This window comes from Mustela nivalis (genome assembly GCF_964662115.1).
Source record: "Mustela nivalis genome assembly, chromosome: 8".
In the NCBI taxonomy this organism is placed as follows: domain Eukaryota; kingdom Metazoa; phylum Chordata; class Mammalia; order Carnivora; family Mustelidae; genus Mustela; species Mustela nivalis.
This window is the reverse complement of record NC_139027.1, coordinates 128,957,571-128,985,382: the sequence shown is the minus strand read 5'-3', so window position 1 is coordinate 128,985,382 and position 27,812 is coordinate 128,957,571. Positions and strand designations below refer to the sequence as shown.

Here is a 27,812-nt window from a genome sequence, read left to right as displayed (position 1 = left end):
AGATGGCTGTGAGCATGCTTTATAAACTGGGAAACCCTGTGTCCAAGTGAGGTGGGTGTAGGCCAAAGTCAGAGCATTGCAAAGTCCACCCAGTAGCCATCCCCACAACCAGAAACCTGAGCTCTGGACTCAACTCTGAGTCTGAACCTCATGTCTCTGCATCTCCGGCCCCAGACTCTGGAAATAAGAGATGGATGGAAAACACCTGTTTAGAAATGAAAAGCAAATGCTCCTCCTGAATGCTTTATTGGGGGCTTTCAGTGGTTTCTAAGCATGAGCGGCAGTGACACCCAGACCCTCTCCCAACATGCAAAAGGCACAGGAAAGTGAGACACGACCGCGGAGGGCAGCAGGGATGCAGGCACCTCCCCTTCTCCACGTGGTGTGTTGGAGCACGGGGGGGCCCACAAGAGATGGGGAAGGTGAGCATTAAACGAGGTGGCTTTGGCATAGGCAGAGAGAGACGGACCCTAGTCCATCCACCTCCAGACCCACCCCTGCACTCAGGCCAGGACTGACCTTCTGAAGAAGGTCAAACAGGGCCCTCGCTGAAAGGCCACCTCCCGTGTTGGGAAATGTCAACCCCAGGTGTGAAAAGGATGACGGACGGTCGCTGCCTCCAGGGACTTCTGGTTAGTGTCAAAGCAAACCCACTGGCCAAATCAGGAGGGGAACGAGAGGGTGTGCTCATGGGGTCGGTCCCAGGCATGACCTGGTGGTTGGCTGCCACTGCCTTGGCTGGAGCCAGTGCTGTCTCCGTCCACGTACAGGAGAGTGGAGCCCCTTCGAGTCTTCAGGGGCCTCCCCGGGGTCTGTGGTCTCCAGCCCCACCCGGAGGCACCGCTTAGAAAAGTCAGTGTTGATGTTGGCTTTGTCCTGTGGAAGAATTCCCTGGGCAAGAGGGAAGGGGAGGCGAGGGGTCAGGCCCTCCGAGCCCCAAGCACCTCCCAGAATCTGGGCCCTGGTGGACGAAACAGCCTGGGACTCACCTCAGATCCTAACCAGTCCCCACAGTTCCATCTTGAGACCTTGAATTAAAAGAAAAGGCATTCGTGTTTCGTTTCTGTTCTCTCTCCCTCTCTCTCTCTCTCTCTCTCTTTCTCTCTCACACTCACTCTTTCTCTCCTTCAGTAGAGCCGTGGCCTCAACTCACGGCATTGGCAACGTCTACTTCTAAACTATGGAATGTTTTCACATTGACGATAGAATTACTCCAAACGGGGCGGGGAGTGGCTGTCCGAGTGTTCATGAGACAGTGTCTGACTGAGAGCTTGCTGGGAGTCACACAGTACAGAGACACCGACAGGCACCAAGCCCGGGCCTGGCTCTAGATGTATTTTTTCTTGAGGTACCAGTAGGCAAAGTAGCCCATCCCCCCCAGAGAGCCCATGAGGAAGGACGCCCCAAAGAAAGATGGGGGTTTCCGCTTGACCAGCCGGAACGCATTGGGGATGACAGCCGACAGCAGGGTGGTGTGGATGTCGCCGAGGACTTTCCGGAAGGCCAGGCGCTTCTGGACCCTCTCGAAGAAGGACTGCAGGTTGGGCCGGCTGCCGTCTTCCCAGTACTTCTTGGACAGTCCCAGGAACTTGAGGCGGTGCAGGGTGGCTCCCAGGAGGACGTCGGCGAGGGTGAAGGCACAGCCGCAGAGCCACAGCTCACACTTCTGCCCTGGAGGGGAAGGGAGAGGAGATGGGGGTGGTGGGACTCACATCTCCGCCACTGACACCTCTGGCCTCTGCCGGCTTCCACAGCCGCCGGGCCGCCCGCTCCTACTGCTTGAATCACTTCTGCCCAAGGCTTATACTACCTCTGTTAGTACTTCTTCTTTAAATCAACTGACTTTGAAGTGCAAATACACGTGTCTAACGTCCAGCCTCCCGTGTCTAACTGCCCGCTCGTTCAGCAGCCTCCGCTCGGATATCCACCATGCACTTCAAACCCGGTATGTCCAAAACCGAGTTCCTGATTGTCACCCCTAAACCCACCACGCTCATCCCCCACGTCAGCGACCCCGTGCCCACCCTGTCAGTTGCTTGGGCCGAAGCCCCATGTCACGGCGAGTCCTTTTCCTTTCATCCTCCACATGTAGCGTGTCTGCAATTCCTGTCAGCTTCTCTTCCAAACACAGCCAGAATGTGAGGTCACCTCTGCAGTTACCAGCCCGGTCCAAACAACCATCCTCTCTCACTGGAATTTTCAGAATGTCCCCTTGATGATTTCCCATCTCTGCCCTTGACTTCCTTGAGTCGGCTCTCAACACAGCAGCCGGAGGGACTGGAAATGGGCATGGCTTGCCTGGGGGTACCCAGGGAGCAGGGAGTGATTCATGAAAAGTCAAGATTAGAGAAGTAGATGGAGACACACTGGGAAAAATCTTAGAAGTTCCACAAAGGAGTAGGGACATGACATGGTCAGTGGGGAAGAACTTCAGGGTTTTGAACCAAGACATGATGTAGGAGACCAAAGGAGCTCCATGTCCACCTCTGGGCCTTTGCCCCTGCTGGGTCTCATGCCTGGAATGCACCCCCCCCCCCCCCCCCGCTGCCCACTTCCTGTGAGGTCTGCTGTCCCGGGAGGCTGGCTTCTGCATCTTTGAGCCGGTATTCCTTTCAACTCAGAGATGTCCTGAATCTGATGCCCTCCACCATCAAAGCCTAAGCCCCTCCATCCCTCTCACTCTGCGGCTTCTTGTTCATTCATTTATTCATTCACCCAACACATGTTTATCTAGTATGTGCTGGTCTAGTATGTGCTGGGCATGAAGACCTGACAGGACAAGACAGACAGAGTGTCCTCAGAGGCTCGTGCTTTCACAGGACAGGGAGGTAAAGTGCAAGGAAGGCTCTAATCCAGAGTTTGTTCTTGACACATAACCTTCAAGATGCCTGTTGGATCTCCAAGGGAGATGGTGAGTCAGCAGTTAGAGGTACATATATCTAGTTCAAGTGTGCATCATCAGCATGGAGTTGGGAGGACATTAGCAAGGGTAGTCTACACTGAGTGTAGACAGATCTGAGAATAGGACCAGGGACTGAGCTTTGCAGCTTCGAGAGTCAGATGTTGGGCAACAAGAAGAAACCAGCAGAGGAGCATGAGAAGGAGCACCCATGAGATAAGAGATGAACCACGAGAGGGTGTGATCCTGGAAGCCAAGATAAGAAAGGGTTTCAAGGAGAAGCAGGGAGGTATTCGAATGCTGCAGAAAGGTCAAGTAGGAGCCAGAGAACTATGGTGGCATTAGGTGACTGGGGACCTTGACAAGAGCAGTGGGAGTGGATGCTGATGCTGAACTCCTGATTGGAGGGAGTCCAAGAGAGAAAGGAAGGAGAGGAACTGGAGACCGTGAGCGAGAATCCTTCTGTCAAGGAGTTTGCTGTGATGGGAAGGACGCGCCAATAATGCGAGACAGGCCAAGGGTGTCTTTGCAAGCGGGGAGGGAAAGCCCAGCATGCTGATGGGGAAGACCCCGCAGAGAGGGGGAAATGATGCTACCGAGGACAGTGGAGAGAATTACCACCCCAAGTGCTTGAGCAGATGGACGTCTAGTACACAAGGGCAGGGGTTGCTGGTTCAAGGACAGCTCAGGCTCTGGAATTCGAGGGAGCGTACGGCACTCTATCTGGAATGGAAGACAGCCACCCCGCAGAGAACAAGTGGTGCCAATTCGACTTTGTTTGTGAGAAACATTCCAATTTCAGAGATGTTACGATGTGCTGTAACAAAAAAAACCTGGTAAAATGTGTGCATAGGACGGATGGGTACAGCACAGAGGCTGGTAGGGGGGCGCTGTGGGGTTCAAGCACTGTGGTGTCCTCAGTGAGTGAGGGGAGGGCTGGGGACAGTGGGGGGAAGTTGAGGAGGAAGGAGAAGGTATTAAGCAGTCACCTGGAAAGGGGACCAGGATGGGGTTGGGGGGACCCTCGGGCAGCAGGAGAGCCATCTAAGCCTCATGGTCATGAATTCAAAGTGAGACCAGCTGGCACATGTGTTTCTCCAGCCGCACTTGGGTCCACGGGCGCAGGAACTACTAGGCAGAGAGCGGATGTAACCATTTAAGGTTTTGTGAAATGTGGTAAAGCCAGAGGCGGGCAAGGAAGCCGACGGTGCAGGCAAAAAAAGAGTGTTCTTCCTCGTGGAGGGGGGAGTTACTGCCAGCTCTGGAGCAAGATGAGGTCAGGATGGGGGTGAGGGGATGTGAAAAAAGGCAGGATGGGGGCCCGTGGTCCCCAGCGACAGATTAGAGAAGACAGATTTGAGAATAGGACCAAGGATTGGGCCCCGGGCAGGACAAGGTTTAGGTGATGGACAAGGAGAAACCAGCAGAGGTGCAGGGGAGGGAACAGTCTGTGGGGTGGGAGAGGCACCAAATGTGAGGTGTCATCCCCCCACTCCTCACGACAACCCTGTCTGGTAGGTGCTATTATTATCCCCACATTACACATGAGGACACTGAAGCACAGAGAGGTTAAGTAACTCGGCCAAAGCCACGCAGGTAGGGCGTGTCCGAGCAGAGCCTGGATTTGAGCCCAGGTTCCAGAATCTGTGCATAACCTCTAGGGAACACGGCCCCGTCCCCATGCAGAGGCGCATGCGCACAGGCATGGATCGCCACAGACGCTCGGGCCCCTTTCGGTAAGCACGTTCTATGTAGGGTGTGCAGATCTGTGTGTCTGCCTCATGCGTGCTGTGTGCGCCTGCTCAAGTCCATGCACCAACTGTGTTTACACACGCGGCTATCCACACGTGGGCACTGCGTCCATGTGTGGAACCCCAGATGCATTAAGTGCAGTGATGCCCACGTCCACTGGGCTGTTTGGCTGCAGACAGACATTCCCAAGCTTGTATGCATATGTCGTTGTCGGAGTGTGTCCACGCCTATGTTTCTGTCTGTGGGCAGATGCCGAGAGCCACAACCATCATGTACGCGGACATGTGTGGCTGCCTGGCGGGTCGCCCTTCCGTTTGCCCCTCTCCTCCAGCTTTGTGGATATAGGAAAACAGTAACACTTATCTTAACACTTTTATCACTGTTTATAATTCTGTTTTTACTTTGAAAAGCCCCCAGCCCCGGACAAACTCTATCTTTTGCCTCCCCTGAGACTGCCAGCTCAGTGTGCTGGAGACACTTACACGGACCAGTTAGTAGGCTTCAAGTTCATGAGTACAAAGCCCAAGAGGGCACTCAGCCACGCCCGGGCATCTGTGAGTCCCAGAGTAGGCTGGCTTCCCCACGGCCTGCAGACACAGCCACACAGCTTTCGCCTCTCCTCACACCGGGTCCCTAGGCCTCACTCAGACTGGGACACCACCACGTGCGGCATTCAGAAAACAGGAGCTTTCAGGCAGAAAAGACTTCACTCTGGCCATGAACCCTGCAAAGCCAAGCACACGCACCCTGCCTTCGGCCACCTCCTCTCAAGGCCGGGCCCGCTGCCGTTCTCTGCACCATCCAAGGCTGCACGTCTCCCCTTTGCCTTCTAGATCCATCCTCCTCCCTTCTCCACGCTGCTCTGTGCCCCAGGAGGACAACTGGACAGATTCCCACCCCAGTGGGGCTCCATCCAGCCCTCAGGCTCCAGTCGGGTCCGGCCGTTGGGGAGCAGAGGCAGGAGTTAGGAGGGTAGGTGGGTGAGAGTGAGGTGGGAGTCCTCTCTGCGGGTCGCCATGGGCTCCTGCCTGGCCGTCCCCCCCACACACAGCCTCTTTGTCCCGGCTCCTGCCATGGCTCCCACCCCTCACAACCTCAGACCCAGGCCACCCCGTCTTTCCTTGTGCTCTCCCTACGTCCTGCTCACACATTTGTGAATGGTCCCTTGATGAAGTCCTCTTTAACCTACCCCATTTGAAGATGCCTTGTTTCCCTCGGGGCCCTGGCCGGTAGGACGCCTTTCCCATCCTCTCCTGGACTCCAGGACTCAGCCTGAAAACACGCTTGTATCTCCCCTCTTCACCCCACATTCGTCCTCGGGCAACATTCCATCTCTCTACTCCCTTCCACAGCTAAAGGTCTCACAAGAGGGGCCTACACCTGCTGTCTTCCTCCCTCACCAGCCATCCACCCCCACATTCCAGTGAAACTGCCCTTGGCAAGGTCACCGACAGTTGTGAGACAAAGTTCAGGGGACGCTTTTCTATCCTTGCTTCTCTGACTCCCAGCAGCATTTGACACTGTTCTCTCCTTAAAGCACAATCCTTTCTAAATCTCATGGACACAAGGGTCCTCCTGCTGCCCTGGTGACTCTCTGCCGGCTTTGCGGGCGCCTCCGCCTCTACTGCCCCCCCTACATGGGGGGACCTCAGGGCAGGGAGGCAGTTTTAAAATGCACTCACCAGCCACTCAGTACATCTCTGATGGAGCCCGATCTCGCTCCCCTTGAATACGGACTGTATTTTGTCCCTTGCTTCCAGTGAACAGAATGTGGCGGAAGTGACAGTGGCCTCCAGCAGCAGGCTGGAGGAAATCACTGTGGCCGCCTCTCTCACTCTCCGCCGCACTGGTTCCAGTTAGAGCCGGCAGCCATGTTGTGAGGACACTCAAGCGGCGCCATTGAGAAGCGCAGGTCGTGAGCAACTGGGGCCTCCCGCCAACAGCCAGCAGGGGCCAGAGACTTCCAGTCACCAACGGTGTGAACGAGCCGTCTTGGCTGTGGATTCTCCAGCTCAAACGACTGCAGCTCCAGCCGACAGCTTGAGCGCAGCCCGCATCATGCAGCCCTAAATTAGAAGCACCCAGCACCACCCCTCCAGAAGTCGTGAGCCACAGAAGATGTGTGATGTAATCAATGTGCATTTTGTTGCAGCTTCAGCCGCTAATTCATGGGCAATTTGCTGTGCAGCAAGAGGACACATCAGGCCTGACTCTGTTTTGTCCCCCCCCCCCCTTAATGAATCACCCAGTTCTGTGGCTTTAAATACCATATAGAGATGCTGGAGACTCACACATCTCTCTCCAAACTCTGACCTCTCCTTTACAAGGCAGACTAGAATACCTAGTAGCTTATATGACACCCCTTCTTGGGTGTCTGAAAGGTCTTTTGAACACACTGAGTCTCCAATCAAACACTCGCACCTGCCACCCATCCGTATCAGGAAATGGCACCACCCGATAACTCAGACCAAAACCCAGTAGGCATCTTGGATTCCATTCCCTTACTCTTCCCTCCTCATAAGACCACTCTGGAAGTACCAATCCATTCTATCTCCAAAACGCCTCTTGAGTCCCTCCATGCCTCCCCATCTTCCCTGCCACCTCCTCGGCCCAAGTCAGCATCATCCCTCCTGGGCTGCTGTGACAGCCTCCACTCTGTCTCCCTTGAAATCCATTCTCACTGCAACCAAAGTGCTCCTAAGATCAGAACATCTCACCCTGGGTGGACCCAATGCCTCCCAGTCCTGTGTGCATGTGGCTTTGCTGCTTCTGCCAACAGGTGGTGAATGTCAACCATCACCCCTTTAACCCAGACTTGCTTTAGCTAATGGGACTCTAGTAAATTCCACACAAATAGACGCTTGAAAGGTGTTTGCCTTGAAAAGTCTTTGCTCCCTTTCTGTTCTCAGAGACCCTGTAGCCACCACCATATGAATGAGCATGGGTTAGCCTGCTGGATGATGACCAACATGTGGCCCACTGGCCAGGCTGATGGAGAGCCAGCTGCTAGACATGCCAGTGAGGTCTACCAGCTGGTTACAGATACCTGAGTGATGCCACCACCAGCATGTGGGACAGAGAGAAGCTCCCAGCTGAGCCCAGCCCAAAATGCCAAACCACAAATCATGAACAGATAAAAGGTTCTTTTAAGTGACTCAGAATTAGAGTTTATTTGTTATACGGCAAAAGCTAACTGATGCAATCCCCTTCTCACAACCCTCCAAGGAGTTCCCATTGGATGGATTGTACATAGGACAGAATCTAAATTCTAAATATAGACTAGATTTAAACTCTTAATAAAATATAAATACGGGAAGAATGGAACTCGACCATTCTCTTACACTATACACAAAGATAAACTCAAAATGGATAAAAGACCTCAACATGAGACAGGAATCCATCAGAATCCTAGAGGAGAACATAGGATTTAAGATAAATCTTAAATACAGGTCCATGAGCTTGCATCTCTCTGGCTCTGTCCAACCTCACTTACGCCACTTTTGCCGTTACTGACCACACAGTAGCCAGTTACCAAAGAGTTCCCAGCTATCCCCTCACCATGGTGTCCCCTCAGCCTAGGACACACCCGTCCTGGTTCTTCACTAGGCTGGCCCTTCCATATCCTTCAGGTCTCATTTGAAACATCACTTCTTCAGAGAAGCTTTATCAAATTTGCCAGACTCTTTTTACTATCAGTCTTAACCCTTATCACTGTTTATAATTCTGTTTTTACTGATGGGATTATTTGACTAATATCTTTCTTCTCTACCAGACTATAAACTACATGAGAGCAAGAACAATGTCTTGTTTTTACTTAATTTTATCCTCAGGACCTGGCACACAATCGGTGTCCAAGAAATATTTCAATAAATGAATGAAGAAGAATGGTAATGGTTATTATTTTGAAAGCTCTATTTCTAGAACATTCTACCTTTAGCCAGGTACTGTGGAGAGTGACCAACACCCATTATCTTTATGAACCCTTGCAACCTAGAATCTAACCTCACAAGTGAGAGTCTATTATTATCCACATTTTGATGAGCTCACCGAAGTGAAGTGAATTCTACAAGGTCACAGAACTAGGAGGTAGCTGACCAAGAATCTATGTCCGTGTCATCTGGCTCCATTCTAGAGGTCTTAACTGTGACATTGTAACACTTCCCAACCCTGGGTTCTGCCTCAGAAGGGGACAAGTGCAGGGTGTAAGCACTACTCCCAGGAAAGTTTTGGGGTGCCCCAGTGGGTGAATGAGACCATGTGGGCCCAGCCACCTCACCAGACCTCTGCTGCCTCCCACAGCCATGGAGGGACATAAGAATCTCCATCTGGAACAATCCCAGTCATCTTGCCACGGGACACTGCAATGCTGCCTCCTCTTGGAAGAGCTCAGGACCAAAACAGAGCCTGAGGTCAGGAGGCTCCCTATCTACAGATCACTTGAGGAATGAGCATTCACAGCTATTCTCCAGGACCTTCAACTCTGCCCTCCATCTAGGTCACACTCTGTGTCTCCCTTGATCGTATCAGCAGCTAATATGTGTGGACATTTCCATACCGTGTGCCAGGCCATGTGCTTATTCCCTTACCCTCACTTTCTCACTGAGCCTCACAACAGCCCTGTGAAGTGGGCTTTCACTTTATCACCCCTTTACAGAATGGAAGAAGCAGCAGAGCTAGCACTTAAAAACTGAAGACTCTGGGAGCCAGGGTTTGAATCTAGCCTTCACCATTTCTATCTGTGTGACCTTGGGAAGGTTACTGAACCTCTCTGTGCCTTAGTTTCCTCATCTGTTTAAATAGGATTACTCATATTACTTACGTCCTAGAGTTGCTAGGGGCATTAAATGCATTAAACTATGTGAAACACTTAGCCCAGTGCCTGCCCCACAGGAAGTGTTGTTAAAAGATATGTTGTCTGGGCTGAATTGTGTCCTTCCAAAATTCGTATGTTGAAGCCCTAATCTCTAGTATCTCAAATGTGACTATATTTTGACAAAGGGCCTTTAAAGAGGTAAGTAAGCTAAAATGAGGTCATCAGGGTGGGCCCTAACTAATCTGGTGTCCTTATACGGAGAGGACATTTTGCCACATAGACACCAGGAGCATGCACTCAGAGCAAAGTGTGCATGGAGACACAGCAAGAATGCAGCCTCGTGGGGCGCCTGGGTGGCTCAGTGGATTAAGCCGCTGCCTTCGGCTCAGGTCATGATCTCAGTGTCCTGGGATCGAGTCCCGCATCGGGCTCTCTGCTCAGCGGGGAGCCTGCTTCCCCCTCTGTCTCTGCCTGCCTCTCTGCCTACTTGTGATCTCTCTCTCTCTGTCAAATAAAATAAATAAAATCTTAAAAAAAAAAAAAAAGAATGCAGCCTCGTGAGCCCAAGAGAGATCTTGAAAGAACCAAACCTGCCAACACTTTGATCTTTGACTCCAGACTCCAGAACTGTGAGAAGATAAATCTCTGTGGGTTAAGACATCTAGTCTGTGGGATTTTGTCAAGGCAGCTGATCAAATTAATCCATAAATACATAAGATGTGCCTGATAATGAAGGTCAACCAATGAGAAAATGGCTGAGCTGGGACTCTGACCCCAGAGGCAACCTTGGAAACACCACGCCTCTGGCCTCTGAGCACTCTTCTTCAACGGCTCTCCTAGGCACCTTCTCTGACAGAAAGGAGAAAGTTCCTGCTTAAGGTGTATAACATTTTTATTACTAAGCCTTGCCATGTTTTTTTTTCTACAGAGGATTTAGGGCCCTGGCTTTGGAGCTCATGACAATGTTCTATTCAGGCCTTTAGGTATCTATGTATACCTTATGCTTGCATCAGTTGTGAGATGCTGGAAGAGCACTGCACCTGTCAGGGGCAAACCTGCCCTTGCCCCAACCATGCCATTTACGAGCCACATGACCTTGAGCAGGTCCCTGTATCTCTCTGAGCTTCAGTTTTCTCAAACCGAGAATGTGCATGCCCTTAGCTGTCATATGTTTAAACTAGCATGTTCCAGGCAGTGGGCAAAGTACTTTGACTTTTTATAAGAGTCCAACAAGATGGCATTAAGTTGTATTATTACCATCTCATTCTACAGGTGAAGAAACTGAAGATCCAATAGGGGAAGCAACTTCTCCAAGTCACATAGTATAGACAGCGAAGCTGGAACTCTAACTCAAACCCCTGTCTGACTCAAAAACCATCTTTTTTTTTTTTAAGATTTTAAGTAATCTCTACACCCCAGTTTGGGGCTTGAACTCATAACCCCAAGATCAAGAGTTGCATGCTCTACCAACTGAGCCAGTCTGGGGCTCCTAAACCCATCTTTTCAAACACTGTGCTCCATGGCTTTCCCATACAGATGGTGTGTATGTGTGTGTGTGTGTGTGTGTGTGTGTGTGTGTGTGATGCTGTGAGTGTAGCAGTGCCTATCATGTAGGCTCTGTAAATTAGCATAACTGAGGAGACAAGACCGACCGCCTAAAACAGAGCAAGATGAGAAGACCCAGAATCAAACTCGAAGAGGACTGGTGGCAAAGACAGCACATAAAAGGAAAAAAGAGCAGAGTGGCATGGAGAGGATACTCCCAGCTAGAAGAGCTGCAGGAGCAAAGGTGTGGAGATGGGAATGAAGCTGGCATGCTCAAGGTCAGAGAACCACTCAAGGACAGAAAGAGTCAAGGTCAAAGAGAGTCATAATACATCCCTGAGCAGGGGAAAGGTGAGATGGTATGGTGGGTCCTGGTCATCACCGTCACCGCCGTCATCATCTTCACCAACCTCAATTAAACACCTACTGTGTGCTAAGCGCTGACCCAATACCTACATGTATTATTTCATGCAACGTCTCAGCACCTTTCTGGAGTGGGTCTTATTATTATTCCTAGTTTACAGATGAGAAAATGAGGTCCAGTGAGGTGAAGTACCTGACCCATGGTCACTTAACTAGTAAATGGTCAAGCTACGACTTATATCTAGTCTGTCTGCCTCCATGATCCATGACCCTAACCACCTGGGAGGTCCTCTGAGATCTTTGGGATAAAGGGGCTGGAAGTGGGCAGGGGCGGGTGGACTGGATGGGCTCCACCACCCACCTACCCCAGAACTGGCACCCACCCTCGTTCTCCAGCTTCCTCTTCTCCAGCTCCGCCTCGATCTGGTCCAGCACCATGGCCAGCTCCCCGAGGATCTTCTTCAGGTAGCTCACATCATCGTGCTCCAGGATCTTGGCCTGGGAACAGGACAGGCAGGAACCAGAGGAGTTGAGCCGGCTTCCAAGGGGCTTGGATAACCAAGGCTGGAACGAGCTTGACCCAAACCTCCTTCAGCAAACCCAGCCTCCAAATATCTCTCCCAGCATAGAGAGGGCTCCACTGTTACAAAGCTTGCTCATCTGGTGCCCACAGCACTCCCGTGAGCTTGGCTATCCTGGCCAGACCTGGCACTATCATACGCCAACTGCTCTGAGGATCTGCTTATAGCTGTTCATTGCTGCCTCTTCTCCAGAGTTACTCTCAGCCAACAAGAGCTGCTTGGAAATACTCTGGAGGGTCTCTCATCCCTCATGCCCCCACCAGGCAATCTGTAACCAATGAATGACTGACACAGGGCTATACCTGTCTTGCCCCTTGCCTCCATGAGGATAGACTTTGTGGTGACACTTACGCTGCAGAACTCTCTGTGGGATCAGGTGAACTTGGCCTCTTACTGGGTTCTCCTTAGGACACTCCCTCAATGCACTGTTACCCAAGAACCTCTGTCTAATGCTCGGCTCTTAGGGACACAACCTAAGATGTCATGAGACCAAGATCTAGTGGGACAGTGGTTTGCCCAAGGTCAAAAAACCAGTAAATGACAGAGGAGACAGGATTGGAAAAGTGAGCAGTGTTTTCATTTTAGGTCATCAGCTGATTTTCTGTATAAAACCAGCTTCTCCCATTGGAACTCTTTCATGGGAAAGGTGATGGGGAAGGGAACTGGGCAGGCCTGGGAGCACTCACCATGAGCTTCTTCTGTTTGGAAAGGTAGGGCTCAGAGAGCTGGGGCTCCTCTTCATGGTCCAACTTCATGAGGTCTGTGGTGGCATTGGCTAAATGTCCTGGGGAGAGAATAAGGAAAACCTCACCTTTCTGATACCCAGGACCACTCCCACCCCCTCTTCCACAAGTTTGCGGGTACAGTCCCACTCAAGCATTGGTCTGGGAAGTAACAATATCAACAGCCAACACCTAGTAGGTACAAGAGGCTGCGACGTAGGGTTGGATGACATGCCATCCTGTTCTAGGCTCAGGCTAGTGGGAAAGACAGACCCATAGAGAAATCTCTGATGCAGCAATGATCAATCTGTGATGGAGAGTGAACGCTGTGGGACACAAAGGGCCACCTGCTTGGGCCACAAGGCATCAAGAAACCTCAATGAGGAGGAGACTACTCGGGGATGGGAGTTTGCCAGAAACGGAGAGGTTATAAACCTGGACAAAGTCATACTTCAGTGCATGTCTCCCCCTACCCTTTCCTGTGGCAACAGGTAAAGGTAACAGAAAAAGAAAAGGAAAGGGTTCAGAGAGGCTAAATGATATCCCACACTAGCGAAGGATAAGCAGGTTTCAGGCCTGGGTCCATCCGATTCTTAGTTTGGTGCTCACTCACTGTAGCTCACAAGGAAAAACTTGCTTAATTCAAGAAAAACTGTAAGAGACTTTTACTGTGTCTTGAAACTTCCCATTCTGGTGAGGCAATTTTTGTGAGGATTTAGGAACACCCTAACCTGTATTTCCTGGGAAAAGTGGCCTTTTAAAGATGCTAAAAAGGGAAGGGTGATGGAACAGTGGGTCCATGATGGAACTCAAAGCAGCACCTTGAGAATCATTCTTAATGAGAGAAAAGAAGTATCCATAATCTAACTTAGAGAATCTAACTGTAAACTGTGGGAGTTTTAAGAGGAGGTTAAAATGTCATACAGGATAAGATCCTGGGGTCTGTTCCATGATTTCTCCAGAATTCTTGGCCAGGAAGTCTGGGATGTGGTGAGTCAGGTAGATGGTGGTGCCCCAATCCTACTCTCCCCTTTCCCTGTGTCCCAACTCCACTTAGAGATCCCTTAGGCTCCTTGAACTCATCATGGCCCACCTGTGTCATCATCCCTGCTCCACGTGCTCCTCACCTGCACTCTCCACTGCCTGCAGCACCCTTCCCCACACTGAGCCAAGCCAGTTGACTGCAGGAGTGCTCTCAATTCCTCCTTCACCTGCTCCCTGAACCAAATCAGTCCCAGGTCCTTCTGATTCCTCCTTCTTATTCTTCTCATGCTCAACTTCTTCCTTTCAATCCTCCGCCTCCCTTAGTTCAAATCCCCTCATTGATCTCGCTCTGGATGATTCTGACCCAGTCCGAGGCACCGGCCCTCTCTCTTTCCATGCCTTTTTCCCCACTCAGAGGTCTTCCTCAAACACATACTTGATCATGCCACTTCCTGCTTAAAACCCATCCTTGGCTTCCACCGACCTCAGATAACATCCAAGCTCTTCTTTTGTCTTAAACAAAACAAAACAAAACAAAAACCACAGCAGGATCCTCTCTTCTTACCAACTCCATCTTTCACTGAGTTGCCCCACCTGTCCCTGTCCCTAGGTGGTAATATTTCAGCCACTCCAAATGCTTGGCATTCCCTGAATGTTCCAGACCATCCCAAACCTCTGGGTCTCTGCTCACACTACTTATGCCTCCTGGAATATCTTTCTCCTGTATTCCTGAAAATCCCCTTCCAAATCTAGTTCAAGATCACCTCCTCCATGAAGTCTGTCCTGATCCTCTAGGAGGTCTGACCACTCAATGCCTTTGTCCTCCAGTGTACACTGTACAGATTTCTGACAGAAAATGCAAATACACTAATCAGAGCTGCCCCTACACAAACCCATTCACATTGCATTCTATGTGAAAAGTGACCCCTGGACTTGTGCAGTGCACAACATGTCCTGCCATACGTGGAGATTCTGATGTACTTATCTCTGGATATATATGTCTCCCACCATTACTTGAGTTTCTGGAGACCAGTGGCTATGTCAGATTTGTCTCTGTTTCCTTAAAACCCAGTGCAGGCCTGGCAGAGAACAAGAGCTTAGTGAGAGTTGAATATATGAAAATATGAATGAATGAATAGAATGACCGAGTAAATGAGTAACCGCAGATGTTCAACTTCTGCCCTCTGATGTCTCACCATCTACCACCCCATCTCCTGGCCTGACACAAAACTCAGTAAACACACTCCTAGAACCTTTCAGCTTTGGGGCTATATTAAGTGTCATTGATATTTTATGAATGTGAAGGTAAAGTATAGCATTTTCTCTCTTGCCAGTCACCCAGGGATGCACATGTGGCTCTCTTTAGACTCCAGGAGGGCAAACCAAGCCCAGAAAAGAACTTAGACTGATTGGAGGGATCACTGCAGGATCCCTTCTGCATCCTGTGAGATCCCCTTCCTTCCCCCAATGGAGCTGGAACCCTCAGATCTCTCTCCTCAAAGGAGGAGCAGGTTGGGCCTTCTCTGGACCCCTCACTGCCTTCCAGGTTCTTTCAGGTAGCTCATGGACGAATGAGGAAGGGTCTCCAGCCCCCAGAAGCATTTAGGAACTGCCTCCACCCAGTCCAGGCCACCATCATTGCTCACCCAGGTGACAGCAGGACCTCCTAACTGTCCCACCCATTCTCTTAGGGGAGGGAGTGCTGTAACATACACATCAGATCATGTTCATTTCCACCCATGTTCATTTCCATCCCGTTTTCCATCATGCTCATTTCCATCTCCACTGCTCTTTGGACAAGATTCCAATTCTGTCAGACCTACTCCCCAGACTCGCACCACGGCCACTCATACTCCCCTGGGGCTACGCATCATCCACATGGAACTTCCTTCAGTTCCCCCAATACACCACACCCTCTCCTGGAAGCTGGAGGGATTCTCTCTCTCCTTCTCCTTCTACCCCCTGGTCATCCTTGGGTGTTGCTTTATTTCAGAAGCCCCCCAGGCCCCAAGGCTGGGATGGGCACCTTCTCTTAACACTCATTGGTTCTAGGGTTAACATTTTTAAAATCAGTTAGTGTTTGAACAGGTTATACATACATCCTTATTTTAAAATGCAAACAATATTAAAAGAATGCACAGTGAAAAGTAAATCTCTCTCCCCTCAATCTGTGGTCTCTTAGTTCTGCTCCCCAAAAGCCAATAGCTTCTCGTATATCCCTCCCCAAACCCTCTGTGTTTGCAAGCGCCTGCGTGTCCATTTAACACCCTTTTAAATATATTAATGATAGCCCGCTAGATGCAGTTTTTGCCCTTCATTCCTACTTACTAATATATCTTAGAGAGCATCCCATATGCTTATATTTTTAGATTTTATTTAAATTCAAGTTAGTTAACATATAGTGTATTATTAGTTGCAGCGGTAGAATTTAGTGATTCATCAGTTGCATGTAACACCCAGTGTCATAGGCTTATCTTTTTTTAAAAAATAGCTGTGCTGAGGTCCATTGTATGGGAAGACTTGAAGTGTTCCAGTGTAAAGAACAACTAGAATGTATTTGCCCAACTCATGCACAACGGGGTTGTTTCCAGCTTCTTGCTATTACCACCTAGGCAGCAATGAAAATCCGTGTACGTGATTCTTGGTGCACGCATCCAGGTGTAACTGTGGGATCATCTCTGAGCTGCGGGCCTTTCTGTGTTTGATCTAGATGCCAGGCTGCCCTCCTGAGAGGCTGTGCAAATGTATTTAGTCCCGCACTGCAATTACATGCTCACTTGTCATTCTGCTTCCCTGGGATGGAACCGTGACTGGGCCAGTAGAAGCTGTGTCTGTCCCCATCCGTCCTCAGCCCCCTGCCCAAGGCCTGTGTCATAGGAGACCTCATCAGTGTTGCTGACTGAATGGAGATAGGATGATACTGATAAATTCCGAGTCTTGTTCAAGGATGCTCTAAGGGACGAGATCAAGTTCCACAACCTGCTCCATCCCACTTACAAACATCGGCTCTCTCCTTCAAGAGGGAGGAAGTGATCATTTTCTAGGCACCTAGTATCTACTTAGAATCAGCACACTTCATCTGTGTATAGGACCCTCATGGTGTCTTCACAGAGCCTGGACCAAAGTCTGTAAACAGTGGTTGATGAGTAGTCAGATCTAATCTAACCCCCATTTACCCGGAGCTGGAAACTAGAGGATGAGCCAGGCTATGGGCATGTCCAAGCTAGCAGTTAGGACAGGACACATGATGCTTAAATCAGAAACCAGAGACCCCAAAGGGGGCCTTGCACATCTGGGCAGCCTTCCTTGGTGGCACCAACCCTGATGTCACTCAGCGCCCTGGATCACCAACCACAGTCCTGACCTCCCTGGGCCCCCGACTCCAGGTGTCTGGGGCTGGGACTCCACCATGGCGGTGCCCCAGCTCCCCCGGGACAAGACAAGCCTCCGGGGGCCACAGAGCCCAGCAGCCTTTGCATGGGATGGCAGGACTAGAAGAGGGGCAGGAGAGGAAAAGGAAGATAGCCAGAGAGGGAGAGACATTTCAGTTTGAAAGGGAGTGAATGAGCTGGAAATGCCAGGGAGAGCAGCGGGGAGAAAGGCAGAGGAGGGAGGGCAGGAGCGGGGGGGGGGGGGCGGGGGGGTCGAGCCAGAGACACCCAGAGGGATTAACAGAGACAGAGAGAAAGAGGTGGAGAGAGAGGCAGAGAGGGATGAGGGAGATCAGGAGGAATATGAGGAGGAAGGGGACTCGAGATGAGCAGGAGGACTCCTGTCGAAAGCACACGGGTGGGCCAGCGGGGGTAGCGCGGCACTCACTGCGGATCTCGGCCGTGGCATACTTGGGGATCATGGAGTCGGTGGTGAGCTCGGGGTGCAGGATGCAGCCGTGCGTGTAGGCGTCCATGGGCAACGCGTCCAGCAGCTCCCGGTACTGCATCACCCTCGCGTGCTGAGCGCTGCCCGCCTCGGGCATCAGGGCCACCACGTGCTCTGCAGGGCACGGCCAGGGCTGGGCTGGGGGTGGCGGTCCCACCCTGCCCGCCTACCCTTCCCTACCTCCGATTTGGACAGGCCAGGCTCTAGGACCCCATCCCTCCATGTCAGCCTCCTGGAACCCTGAGATGTCGAGGCCCACAGGGACCAGCCCTTTTCCCAGGCTCTTGAGACAAAGTGTCCCCCCCACACACACTGACAGGGGATCCTACTGGTCTACCCAGCCTGTCTCCTAGGGGCAGCTCCTCACCACTCCAGGCTTGTAGCCCGATGGGGCTGTCGGCCCAGCGTGACCAGGCTGGAGAAGCCAGAAATCTGGATGCTTAAAACGGAACTTTCTTTGATTTTTAATTGTCGGCAACTCATTCATATTCTTTCTACACAGTACCCATCTGGGCCCTGACCCCACTCGCCTGGATTTGCGCCTGGATCTGCCATGGGCAGTGGGCTTTTGAACCTGAAGAGGGTCGGAGGGAGGGAGGGAGACGAGACACAGGGTCCTGCAGGGCTCTGGGGTGTCTGGGCTGCGCTCGTATCAGCAATGTTCGAGGGTACCTGGGCCCGTGTCTATGGGGTACCTAGGGGGCCCACGGCCCTGATTGTACTTATAGAGATTCAGGGGGCTAGGCCCTGCCCTTGTGCTGGCGTTGTTGGAAGGTCTGGGCCCCGTCTGTGGTGACTAGGAGGGCCTGCGTCCTGCGGGGGGGCTCTGAGGACCTGTGGCCGTGCCTCTGACCAGAGCTCCTGGGGAAGGAGGCTGCAGCCCCAGTGCTCCTAGGGGCATGTCTGGACTAGCTAGCCCTTTCCCTGGAGTGCCGGGGAGAGGGTTTGTGGCATCCCAAGGACCGTGGCCATGCCTGTAGCTCTGTGATTCCTGGGAAGCATCTGAGCCCTGTCTGCAGCCCCACTGTTCCTTGCAGGGGAGACTGGGCCATGTCCGCACCGGGGGGCTTCCTCAGCTTCCCCAAGGTTCTGGGAGCCTGTCTGAGCCTGTGGGGTCCCCGAGGTCTGTGGCTGAGCCCCTGGTGGAAATGGCAGCCGTACCTCCTGTGAAGGTCCGCTCCACGTAGTCGATGATCTGGTCATAGTCGCTGATGATATTGTCTCGGTGGATGACGACGGGCACCTCTTCCCCCAGGTTGAGCCGCATGAACCAGGGCTCCTTGTGCTCGCTCTGCGGCAGGCTCACATCCCGCTCCTCACAGGCCAGGCCCTTCTCGGCAATCACCAGCCGCACCTGCAGGCGCCAGGGTCAGAGCGGGGCAGGCGGGCAGGTGTGGGGGACACTCTGCCCAGGGGGCGGGGCATGTGGGAGGGAGGTCAGAAGTCACACACAGGAGGTGACATGGTTGCTTCCAGTTCATTCTTGGGCTCCTGGCAGGGGTGGGGGCTGAAATCTCTCATGGGCCTGGAGCCTCTTGGTTGGAGGAACACAGCCCTACCCTACTCTGGGGCAAAGGGGCAGTGCTCCCTGGTGGTGATGGGCCTGGGATATGATTCCTGGCTCTGTTGTGTGTTTGGGCAGATTTCTTAAACTTTCTGAGCCTCGGTTTCTTTATTTGCAGAAGGGAAGTAGTGTTAATAGTACCACCCCAGTGTCTGGGACATGGGTGGCACTCAATTCATGATTTCTTTATCTGATTAGACACTCAGCCTGGCCTCCAGGGGTAGATCTGGCCAGGAAATTCACAGAAACTCTTATCAACATAATCAATTATCAATAGCTAAATTTCTCAAATTATTTGGGAAACAAAACAAGGTGCAAACTAATTTGCCAGGGCGCCTGGGTGCCTCAGTGAGTTAAAGCCTCTGCCTTCGGCTCAGGTCATGATCTCAGGGTCCTGGGATCAAGCCCCACATCGGGCTCTCTGCTCGGCAGGGAGCCTGCTTCCCCCTCTCTCTGCCTGCCTCTCTGCCTACTTGTGATCTCTGTCAAATAAATAAATAAAATCTTTAAAAAAATAATAATAATTTGCCAACATCAGTTGGGTCTTTCATTGCCCCACACAGTTTCCCATCTGGACGTTGGATACTCACAATAGCCTTGCAGAGTGGGGGTAGAACAGGAACTATCCCCCATGTTTTTCTTGATGAGAAAACTAAAGCCTAGAGAGAGCAAGTAACTTACCCAGAGCCACACAGCAAGGTAGCAACAGACCTGAAACTCCCAGCCCAGCGTTCTCTGCCCTGCAGGCATCTTCAGGAAGTCCTGGGCCTGTCCCTCCTTAGTTTTCCCCTGTGTCTCTAAGGGGTCCCAGACAAACATTTGAGCTGGTAGAACCTAATGAACAGCCTTGAAGCTGGGGTCTGCTCCTGACCCAGCCCAACATTTTTGAGCTGGGAGGCAATTAGAGATCACCCGGTCCAACTGCCCCTTGCCTATGGATTGAGCTTCAGAAAGAAGTCAACTTGTCCAAGGTCTCCCAGCAAAAAGATGGTTCCACTCCTCTCCATTAATGGCTCCAGTTCAGGGGGAAGGGAAGGCATCCCTGAGGCCAGGAAGAGCGGCTCTCCTGGGGCGTCAATGTCCCCATGCACCTGGTAGCTACTGGGACTGGGCATTCCCAGCTTCCCTCCCAGGTGCCAGGAGTTAAACACTCAGGGGGAGGCAGCATGGTATCATCGTCAGACCTTGGGCTGGGAGCCAGACCATCCATTCAAATCCAAGATCTAGCACCTACTTGCTGGGTGACTTGGCTTTACATCCGTGTGCCTCCGTTTCCTCACCTGTCCAGTGAGAGTCCCCCACTGGTGATGCCCGGAGAAGGCTGCTGTGGGGGTGAGATGCTGTAGTCCCTGTGGAACAGGGCCTGGCACACCGTAGGCATAACGTGTCTTAGCCACTTGTACGAGACCAGGTTTTGGAAGCAGACAGATCTGGACTTGAAGCCTGGCTCTGCTGCTTGTTTGCTTTGTGATCTTGGTCAAGTCACTTGACTTCTCTGGCCTTAGGTTCTATGAAATGAGGAATGTAATCCACTGTTTCAAGCGTGGCATGAGTTAGGACAGGATGACATGGGTAGAGACCCAGCGCAGGAGGTTAATACAGGGGTTCTACTTTCATTAGCTTGCGCTCGCTCTCTCTCTCTCTCTCACACACACACACACACGCACACACAGACACACAGACTACCTCACACCCATCGCTGATGTGCTAGAGCAGTCCTTCCTGCCCCCACCCTCAGAGCCAACATGGACACCCCTTTCCTCGTGGGGAGGGAGAGGCAATGAGCCCTTGAGCCCCAACCCTTATTCACAGATTCATTTGCACCAGTAGCCAAAACCAGGCCCTGCAGATGGGGCTGGGAGGTCCTCACGTTGGCTCTGCCCCAGCAATGTGATGTGACCTGAGAGCCATCGCTGTCCCTTTCTGAGCCTCCTTTCAGTCATTGGTAGAACGAGGGCTGAACTCCGAGTTCAAGGCACGCCCTGCAGCCCTGCTGCAAGCTGACACTACATTCAGACCACACAGGAGACAGTGGGAGGGAACTGCTGCTTTTGTCTAAGAGAGGGGGAGGAACTGTGCCAGAGTGAGCACTGGGGGTGGCAACTGTTTGGTCTGGGGATGTGAGCGTATGAGAGCATGAGCCTGAATGTGAGTGGCAACTGCGTAAATAAGTGTGTGTGTGTGCGTGCGCGCGCACGCACATGCATGTGTGCATGAGCGTGGGTGTGTATGGAAGAGTGTGTGTGCATATGTGTGCACAAGTGTGTGTGTGTATGGAAGAGTGAGTAACTGTTAAAGTAGTGTGTGAGTGCATGTGCGTTAGTGTGGGGATGAGTGTGTATAGGCACGTGTGTGTGTCCTCGCGAGTGTGTATAGGCGAGCATGCACAAGCAGGAGAGTATGTGCATGTATGCATTTGAAGTCCTGAGTGGTGCCGGTGCCCTGGAGAAGCCCCGGAGCAGTCAAGGCCGGAGTTTGCCTGGAGCCGAACTGTACTCCCTTCCTCCTGCCCATCCTGGCACCCCCGACCCTGTGCGACCAGGCCCCGCCCAGCCATCCAGCTTCCGGCCAAGCTGGGACCACTGAATGGATGGAAACAGAAACCAAAACAGGCCTTTGCCCTTGGCGGGTCCAGGCACTTGGCCTTGCCACCTGGCAGGGCACCTGCCCCCAGGGACCACCGCCAGGCCCTGCCCTGGGACTCTAGTGAGGGCGCCAGGCAGGGCTAGTACCTGGGGAAGGGACTGTCTTTATGGGTGTAACAGTTTTGCTTGGAGCTGCCTCAGGGTCATGCCGGCAGGCGGCCAAGGAGACTTTCTCCTTTAGCTGAGCTGTAGGCCAGAACCATGTGCCATCCTGCAGGGGAGGGGAGGTGGGAGAAAGCCAGGCCCAGGCGAAGGGCACGCAGTCACCAAGGCCATCTGCCATCTCTGCATCCGGGAGACTGGACCAGACTTAGGTGGTCACCACTCAGTGCGACCAGACATCAAGCACCCCCAGGCAGACTATCTTCCCCATGAGTGGAAAGAATTAGCTCCTAGTGCTTCACTGTCATAGTTGGGCACTGTCCCTCTTCAGCAAGGCCCTTTTGTTGTTGTTGTTGTTTTAGAGATTTTATTTATTTATTTGACAGAGAGAGAGATCACAAGTAGGCAGAGAGGCAGGCAGAGAGAGAGAGAGAGGAGGAGGAAGCAGGCTTCCCGCTGAGCAGAGAGCCCGATTCAGGGCTTGATCCCAGGACCCTGAGCCGAAGGCAGAGGCTTAACCCACTGAGCCACCCAGGCACCCCAAGCAAGGCCCTTGTTTATGAGGCAACTGCAAAGTGCTGGGTTGGCATCTCTACCCAACCATTTAGTTGCTGTGTGACTTTGGAAAAGACACTTAGAGTCTCTGAACCTCAGGGTATTTCTCTCAAATACTTTTTCTTCTTTTTAATTAATCAAGGTGAGGGAGTGGCCCACACAGAGATCTGAGGAATAGAGTTGCCAGTGGAGGGAACAGCAGCACAAAAGCCCCAAGGCAGGGGCGTGTCTGGCATATCTGAAACACATCGAGGAGGCTAGTGTGGCTAGAACAGGGGGACAAGACGAGATGAGAGGAGGTCACGCGCAGGGCCTTGTAATCGAGACTCCCAGATTCAGGGGACCATGAATCAACCCAGGGCCTCCTTGAACTAGGATGGGAAAATTACATGTTTATTTTCAGTACTCTCATACTGACAGTTAGCATTTTCTACAATTATGAGTGTAGGTGACAAGCATGGTAGCGTTAGCAGTGCCTGAAATATTGTCACCACAAGAAATCACTTTCATCACTCCCCATTGCTACAGCTACACTCATTGTGAATTTGACATTACAGGGCTCCGTCCTGCCACTAGGTCAGGTTATAATGGGTTAATACAGAAACATATGTTAATATATAATGAATTTGTTTTAAAAGTCTGTCAGTAGCTGAACTTCGACAGGCTTACCTTTCAGTAATGCTATGTATCTTACTTTATACCATTAAAAGCATTATTGTGAGAAAGATCCACAGGGTGTCCCCCCTGCCCCACCCCACGTTGATGAGGGGTCCATGACCCAGGCATGGTTAGGATCCTGCAGTAGAGCCTAAGGCCCTTAGGAGGATTCTGGCTCTTTCCTGGAAGGACCTGGTGAGCACTGCAGGCTTCTGAGAAGAGTGGTGAAATCTACAGCTGTCACCTGAGTTTCTGGGGGTGGGGGTGGGGTAAAGGGTCAAGTGCAGCATGGACGGGGCTGGGGACCAGTACCCAAGAGCTTGAAAGGCAAGGCCAGGGCGGGGGGGTAGCGATCACCTTCCATCTCTTGCTTCCTCCTGCCATGTCTGAGAGGGGCCTCTGGAAGACCTGCTCAGTCTTGGGTGTTGTGACTGTCTTCTGACAGGACCCAGATCTGGGCTCTTATTCCCGGGGGCAGAAGGCTGGGCCAGGTTCTCGCCACAGGTATATCCAAGACAAGGGCCAACCCTGAGAGGGTGGGGTCAGGGAACCTTGAACAGGCTTGTTGCAGGGAGCCAAGGATGGCTCTCAGAGACTCACCTTGGTGATAATAATAAGAAGGACAGCTCTCATATAGCACTTTCTCTGAGCCAGGCACTGCTCTAAGACATTTACATGGGTTACAAAAACCTAATGAGGTAGGTACTAGTATCGTGCTCCTTTTACAAAAGAGGAAATAGACACAGAGACAGCACTAAATTGACCAAAGTCACAAAGCTGGTAAATAGTAATCTTGGTTTTTTAAAAAACACTGGCTGGTGTGAGGACAGAAGGATGCTCTGGGGGCTAGGGACACACAAGAGACGGGGAAGTGCTTCCTGCCTGGGAAGGGAGGGATGCAGATTGTATCAAACATCTAGTCCATTTCCATGTTGAAAAGCTGAGGACCAAAGAGGGTCAGGACCTACCTGAGGTCACAAGCTAGTGGGTGGGAATGCCAACAACAAGAATGTCTGCATGTTTGCCCCTCCCAGTCTCACCCCTCTGCCCACCACCCCCACTCCCAGTCACGGAGAAGGAGGCTGGAGGCAGGAACAGCTTCAGAAACAAGCTAACTTCTATACTTTGCATTTTGAATGCCCTAGGAACCCTGCAGCCCTAGATGATCACTTAGGATGGTACCTGAGAGTCCATCGTTAGCATGCAATCTTTAAGGCTTTGTGCTAACTGTGTGGCCATGCATGGTATCATTCAATCCTCACAACCCTCTGAGATAGGTATCATTCCTCCTCCACAGAGGAGGAAGAGGAAACCTGCAGAAGTGAAGACACGTGCACGAAGTCACACAGTGGGAAGTGGCACAGTCAGGCTTTGATCTCCAGTCTGGCAAATGTAAGTCCGCTTACTGGGCACTTCCAATGAGCCAGGTGCTGCTCTAGGTGATTTAATGGAAACCTTTGCTGAATCCTCACAATGCCCTATCCTGGAGGTGCTGTTATTATTCTCAATTTACAGACATGAGGCTTGAGGCATGAGAGGCTAAGCAACGTGCCCAGAATTACCCAGCTGGTAAGTGGCAGAGTTAAGACTGAACCCTGGGCAGTCTGGTCCCAGAGTCTGGACTCTGGATCCCCTCACTGTCCTGCTGCCCTCCAGCTCTGGGATAGTCCCCAGACATTCCACAAAGCCACCACCACCACTCCTGGGAGTAGGCTATTTTCTGCTGTTCATGAACCATTAAGGACAGACCTCTCATATGCTCTACCAAGGGGAAATGCTCCCTGAATGAAGGTAGGGCTTTTCAGGACTGAAAAGAAGGAAACTCACCTACTAAATTCCTACTATGTGCCAGACACTTAACATATCTCCATGTCCTCTTAATCTCCCAGGAATTTTGCAGGGTTGGATGCAAAAGTTTTTTTTTGTTTGTTTGTTTGTTTTGTTTTTGCCAGATGAGGATATTGGGGCACAGAGAGGTTAAGTGATTTGTTCAGGGTCACACAACCAGTAAGCACTTACGATGAGAATGGAACCCAAGACCATCCGACTGCACAGCCCAGGCCCTTTCCACCAGGTGACACTGTCTCTGGAACCCACCATGGCCCCCTAGGCAAGGGGAAGGTCGTGAGGGGAGGCAGGATACCCAGGCTGGCCTGGTCACAAATGAGGTTGCAGTGGGTAATCCTATCCCTGACTAAGGGGCCACTTCAGCCCTGAGTGCAGACTGAATAGGATATATTCCACAGGGAGCAAAGGGAAGAGGAAGAAGCTCCCTTGGGGAATGGTGATGGGAGGTACCTTCCCTTTGCCCACTGTCCAGTCCCAGCCACTGAGGCCTGGCTCCTGAGGTTCTGAGTGGGAACCAAACTGCCAGCAACTTGCATAGAGCCTGGCATGTAGTAGGTGCTCAGCATGCATGTGTAGAATTTATAGATGAGGGGCGCCTGGGTGGCTCAGTGGGTTAAAGCCTCTGCTTTCGGCTCAGGTCATGATCCCAGGGTCTTGGAATCGAGCCCCACTTCGGGCTCTCTGCTCAGCAGGGACCCTGCTTCCCTTCCTCTCTCCCTGCCTGCCTCTCTGCCTCCTTGTGATCTCTGTTTATCAAATAAATAAATAATATCTTTAAAAAAAAAAAAAGAATTTATAGGTGAGTCCCAGAGTGGCCCTGGCTAACCCATCCCTCCTTCCCCTAGCACTTTAGTGATATCATAACACCTATAATTATCAGAGCCTTGACCCTGTGCCAGGCACTGCTATCAGCATTTTTGTGTGTCACCTCATTTTGCCCTCAAAATAACCCTCTGAGAAAGGTAATGGAGCCATTAGCTCCATTCTACAGATTATAAAACCAAGGCTTTGGAGAGGCAAGGTGATGTGTCCAAAGCTTTACAGTAAATTATTGGGGAAGATGGCTGTTTCGCTGGGGATTGCCTGGGCTCAGAGTTTATTCTCTAAACTGGAGCTAGTCAGAGAGTCTGTGGGACAGCTTCACCAGTATCATGTACCTACTTGGAAATGCAGGCTCTTGAGCCCTACTCCAGACCTGCTGAATCAAAATATCTGGGGTGGGACCCAGCAGTCTGTTTCAACCAGGATCATGCAATCTAATGTATGCTCAAGTTTGGGCAGTGCCAGGTAGCACACTAAGTTATACTGCCTCTTCAACAACCCTCTCAGCAGCTCTGAGAAGGGGTGGGAATCAGAAGTAGCTGTTACTATTATTATCGTTGTTGTTGTTATTACTATCATCATTATTATTATTATTACTACTGTTACTACTACCATCATCATCATCTGATTTTCCAGATGATGAACTGCGCCTGGACCAAGACTCAAACACAACTCCTTTGGTTCCAAGGCCCTTTCTCATTATGGACTCTGTTTCTTTATCTGAAAAATGAGTGAAAGAAACAAAAGGATCTTCCAGGAAGAAGAGCAATCCCAGGGTCTGACAAAGGGCGCCACTTAGAGATCAACAATAGTTGCTGTTGGGCCCTGGCCATGGTGCTGAATTCGTGCCCCACTGACGGACAGCTGCCCAGGGTGGGAGATTGCGCCCCTAGAGGCGCCCCTGTCTTACAGGCTCAGTGTCTGACCCTCACCCCCCAGGAAGCGGGAACCCGGAAAACTCAGCACCAGGCTGGATTCCTAAACAGCCCTCCCCCCACCCCCACCGCCCCAGCGCGTCTGGGTCTGAGAAGGGGCGGAGCGGCCGTCTGTGTCTTTAAGAGCAAAACACAGATTTTAGGGGCCAAACCGAGCTGGTCTAAGGAGATGGGTTAACTCCTTCCTTCTCGGCTCAAGGTAAGTGTGGATGCGGGAGAGGACTAGGGACAGACGTTCCAAACCCCAGCCAGAGGAAGGCTCCCAGCCAGGCAGGAGCTGTAACCTGGAGGGCCTGTAGTATCCAGGACAGCAGCTCGGAGGGAGGCCCACCAACGACTACTGGGGCTGGAGACTGGATCCCGGGAAGCGCTCCTCCTCCCTCCCCGCAGCAGCCGCCTCCTCTAACAGGCCGCCTTCCCAGCAGTGTCCATTCGCTTCCCCTTGCCTTTGTCTCTCTTCTCACCCCTCCAAGAGACTGGGTCTTTCTGGGAGGGAAAGAGGCATAATGGATGTTCCCAGAACTGGGGACGATGCTCCTGGGGCCCAAGACAGGGCCAGCCATCTCCGGGAGAGCAACCCAGCATTCTCCACCCTCCCGACCCGAAACACCTTCCACCCTCCAGCCTCTCGCCGGGGTCCTCAGACCCCTTCCTCCCTCCTGGATCCCCTCCCCCACGCCTCCTGGCCACCGGGTGCATTCTGCTCCCCTGCTCCCTTGGGCTGTACCTTCTGTGAGCTGAAGGACTGGGTCCAGTGGTACAGAACCAGGCTCTCCTTGGGCCAATGGGCGGGGCTGGATGCCTCGGGCGCGTCGGGGTCCTCCACCGGCTTGGCCGCATCGCTCTCCAGCGCCGAGATGGGCCACCAGCTGCAGTTGGTGGGGGTCAGGTTGTTGGGGGTCGCCATGACAGCCCGGAATCAGAGGGAGGAAAGAAGGAGGCTCCGCGGCGGCGGCTCTCTCTCTCGCCCAGCATCACATGGCCTCGCGGAGCCTGCCCCTCTGCTTCGCTCCCTCCCTCCCCTCTTCGTGAATGTCATTACTCGCTGGGCGAGTGGGGGAGGGGCGTGGGGGATCCCGGGAGCTCCTTCCCTCCTCCTCCCCTTGGCACGCCCTTGCCCCCTGCCAGAGAAACCACCAGCCCTCT

General features: G+C 52.1%; 1 protein-coding gene across 2 annotated transcripts; it reads right to left on the bottom strand.

The window, feature by feature from the left end:
* Window positions 1–208: 208 nt before the first annotated feature.
* On the bottom strand, window positions 209–27,698 carry GDAP1L1 (ganglioside induced differentiation associated protein 1 like 1). Of its 2 annotated transcripts, XR_014315581.1 has the most exons (7): window positions 27,394–27,698; window positions 18,700–18,892; window positions 17,479–17,652; window positions 12,640–12,737; window positions 11,756–11,870; window positions 990–1,671; window positions 209–891 (listed from the first exon to the last, which is right to left on the bottom strand). XR_014315581.1 is itself a non-coding variant. In XM_082745470.1 (6 exons), the coding sequence occupies exons 1-6, from the start codon at window positions 27,571–27,573 to the stop codon at window positions 1,328–1,330; spliced, it is 1,104 nt and encodes a 367-aa protein (XP_082601596.1). In that variant the 5' UTR covers window positions 27,574–27,698; the 3' UTR covers window positions 209–1,327. The 2 variants fall into 2 exon arrangements, 1 of the variants encoding a protein (XP_082601596.1); XM_082745470.1 differs by having other exon boundaries at window positions 209–1,671.
* Window positions 27,699–27,812: the final 114 nt, after the last annotated feature.